General features: G+C 39.0%; 1 protein-coding gene across 5 annotated transcripts in view; it reads left to right on the top strand.

Moving 5' to 3' along the window:
* Positions 1-3,210, top strand: part of cpeb4b (cytoplasmic polyadenylation element binding protein 4b) — a 42,166-nt gene that overhangs the window by 26,031 nt on the left and 12,925 nt on the right. For 2 of the 5 annotated variants that reach the window (XM_014032374.1, XM_014032373.1), the window contains 2 exons: positions 530-580; positions 3,034-3,057. The exons of 1 other annotated variant lie outside the window; for it this stretch is intronic. In XM_014032374.1, coding sequence (XP_013887828.1) covers positions 530-580; positions 3,034-3,057 — 75 coding nt within the window. The remainder of the gene's footprint in view (positions 1-529; positions 581-3,033; positions 3,058-3,210) is intronic. 2 more of the 5 variants (XM_014032376.1, XM_014032375.1) reach the window with 2 other exon arrangements.

Raw genomic sequence — 3,210 nt, 5'->3', positions numbered from 1 at the left:
ATATAAAATGGTAGGGGAAACACTGCTATTTGTTGTTTTTTTTACTGATTTTATTTAGTTTAAGCACAAAGCCTGATTTATTTAAACACCAACCTTCGACTTGTTGGAGTTTAATCATCTTTCAGCAAACAACCTGATCTGCACACCGATCTGGGATGTTTTGAAGGAACCAGTGGTAGGAAAGAGAAAGCAGTGTTCATCTTTCACTCCCCTTCACTGCAGTAATCAAGCTTTAAAGCTGAGTTAGAATCTTCTGACATAGTATTAGTAGTACTACTACATGTTGTTTGGCTAATGTGGCTGTCATCTTCTGAAGCTGCACTATAAGCTGTAATGATTCTCCGAGTCACGACTTCCAACCCATTAGCATCTTTTTGTATTCTAACGAAAATGAAAAAAAAAAAAAAACACTTCTTCCTACTAGTAATTAAATTCATAATATCATCTTCACAAAAAGCCTTGCACAAKATCGAGAATTCTGTAAATATAAAACATGATACATTTTTTTTTGTTCTGTCTTCTTGTATAGGTCGTCTTGGGTTTCCCCACCCAGGAGGGGAGAACCCTCTCCCCCTTAACGGTACGTATTGTAACCTGCGCACCACTTTCAAGGGTCAGCCAACATTTGAAACTGGGGATTAAGACTTGTGTTTTTTGAAAAACAAGTTAAAATATTTAGATTTTTTTTTTAATCTAAACAAGAAGGCATTGCTTTTATAGGATAATATTGCTCCGGTTCGTAAAAATATTGCATTGATTTTGAACAGTTACATTTGAACCGTTGGTGAAGYGGGAATGATTTACCTGATCGTAGTATGCTTTAGTAAATCTGTGCTGGTGGACGCTGAGCGTAGCAGGTGGAAAAGCTTGGACGATGTACAACCACCTAATTGTTGGCGACTTGTGGCGTCCTGAACCTACCATTCCCTCRATTTCTGTGGTTCAAATCCAAGCAAGTGTTGAGCGGCTCGCTCCTCTGTTCCCCTCAAAGTAAAGCTGCCATTTCCTTTCTTGCTTTGCATCAAAGTCATTTTGGTTGCACCCTTTTATCTAGTTGTGGAATTTTTTGGGGGGGTATTTTTCCAATTTTCCCGTGACTGCTTATTTGCTTTGTTGCTGCACTGAGGCGAAGGAAACAAAAGGAGATACAGGAGATAGAATRAAGGCCTTTGGTTGGGTAAAGTGCTTTCAGGGATCCTGTAAAGAGTATGATGGATACAAAATGGGTACAGACTGAAATATTGTGTGAAAGAAGAATTTGCGGTGTAGAACTCCTAAAATTAATTAATAGTTTATAAAAAATACTTCAACTTTCTTTAAAGTAAGATCCGAAGTGTTAGCGTTTCAAAAACTTTGATGTAGAGCAGATTTAATATATATATATTTTCTTTTCTTTCTCAAAGATTGTACATTTTGTTGTGTGAGTACAGCTCTGCGTTTTTTCTTTGATTTGCTCTCTCTGTCCATGACTGTGGTTTTGTAACTTTGGCCAGCGTGTAAAACAGGAGAGGCCAGTTAGGTTCTTGAAAAGCCTGCTGGGTCACATGATAAGGTCACATGGTCAGGAGCTGTCATCTTGCCCTAAGACAGATGGTGCCAGCGGATAGAGGCTGCACACCAGCCCTCTCTCTCTCTGCCTCATAAGGATACGCAGATTGCATTCCTCATTCTCTTGATCCCACCCCTCCAGTCACTCATTTTCTCTCACCCCCACACAGCTTTTTATCAGCTCATTTCTTCATCGCTTCTATCTATTTTTCTCTCCCTCACACACATCTTTTTATAGCGCTCTGTGTTCTCTTTCAATCTGCTTTACTGCCTCTTCCTATTTTCTCTGTTTCTGGCTCCTTTTGACCTGCCCGGCAGAGTTAATGTCCATCTGGTTTGGACAGTCCACTGAGGGAGATGAGGATTATCGCTTGTGTGTTCTGGCAGCTTTTTTCCACCCTTTCCACGTTCTCACAGATTTTTATTTTTTCGATGATGCCGACATTTGAATCCTTTGACTTTGCGTCTCTATTTAAACAAGCAAACAAAAAACATCATTACTCATTCCAAGGTTAGTCACTCCGGTGCACTGATACCAGCATCAAACTTGAAATTATTCAGGGTAGATTTAATTGGTTTTAATTACTGAGACTGAATCAGTGTCAGATTGGGGCGGTTTGACCAAGAATGCAGTTTTGCAAGTCATGCGCGCAAAAACAGGCCGTGATTTTTAAACACTAGCGATGTGGTGATCATACAGACCAGATGTCATCGCTTCATCAAATCACTGAGCCACAAAGCCGGCTTACCTTTTCACATGTGGGTCGCTTCAGTTCTGTGACTACCTCACTTGGCGGCAWAAAGGCGCATCAAGGGTGGGCTTGCTTCGAACTCCTCGCCGCTTTGATCGATGTAGAAATTCCACTGATGTGACCGAAAGCTGTCCAAGCTTTTTGTTTAGGTAATTCATTCGACGGCATTGGCATCTTTTCCGTATTGTCTGTGAATATACAATTWAATTTTTGCAATTTGTCTGTCAAACTGAGAAAATTGATCAGCTGCACTGATCAGGGGACGCATCACGTTATAAAAAATTATAGCTTTATTGGTGTTGAGTGTTTTTTCCTTCGGTTTTTGCCACTYGTGCGTGTTTGGTGAAAATAAATCCTTTGGGACTAAATATGAGCTTCCTTTTTACCTAACTTGGATGTTCTGTCTTTTTTTTTGCTTCAACCTTCATCTCCTTTGATGATGAAACATGCTGTTGTTTTAAATTCTTAAGGTTTTCTTTTTGTAAATTACATATTCAAAAGTACAAATATGAAAAAAAGGCAAATCCACTGTTAYTACATGATGGAACTGATACGAGTGTGGGAACAGCAGCCAGCTGATTATGATTCACTGCTGATGAACCAAATGAAGGGTGGGCAGGCTGTCTGTGGACCATCATTGTCATGAAGCACCTGGCACTTTCTCTGCTTCAGATTTATTATGCAACATTTATAAAACATCCTCTGCTTTGATTTGTCTTTATTCCACACGCAGCCAGGAATTATAACAGGAGACGAGGTAAAACATATTCATGAATAAATGAATGAATTACGTTTGTGAGAAATTTTGCTTTGTGTCGGTGTTTTTTGTTAAATTTTGTTATTTTTCCATAATTTTTAAAAAATTTCTTCTTTTGTATGAATGATGAAATATTTATGATCAGTCCATGTA

This window comes from Austrofundulus limnaeus, unplaced genomic scaffold (genome assembly GCF_001266775.1).
Source record: "Austrofundulus limnaeus strain Quisiro unplaced genomic scaffold, Austrofundulus_limnaeus-1.0 Scaffold1433, whole genome shotgun sequence".
In the NCBI taxonomy this organism is placed as follows: domain Eukaryota; kingdom Metazoa; phylum Chordata; class Actinopteri; order Cyprinodontiformes; family Rivulidae; genus Austrofundulus; species Austrofundulus limnaeus.
This window is presented reverse-complemented; position numbering and strand designations above follow the sequence as displayed.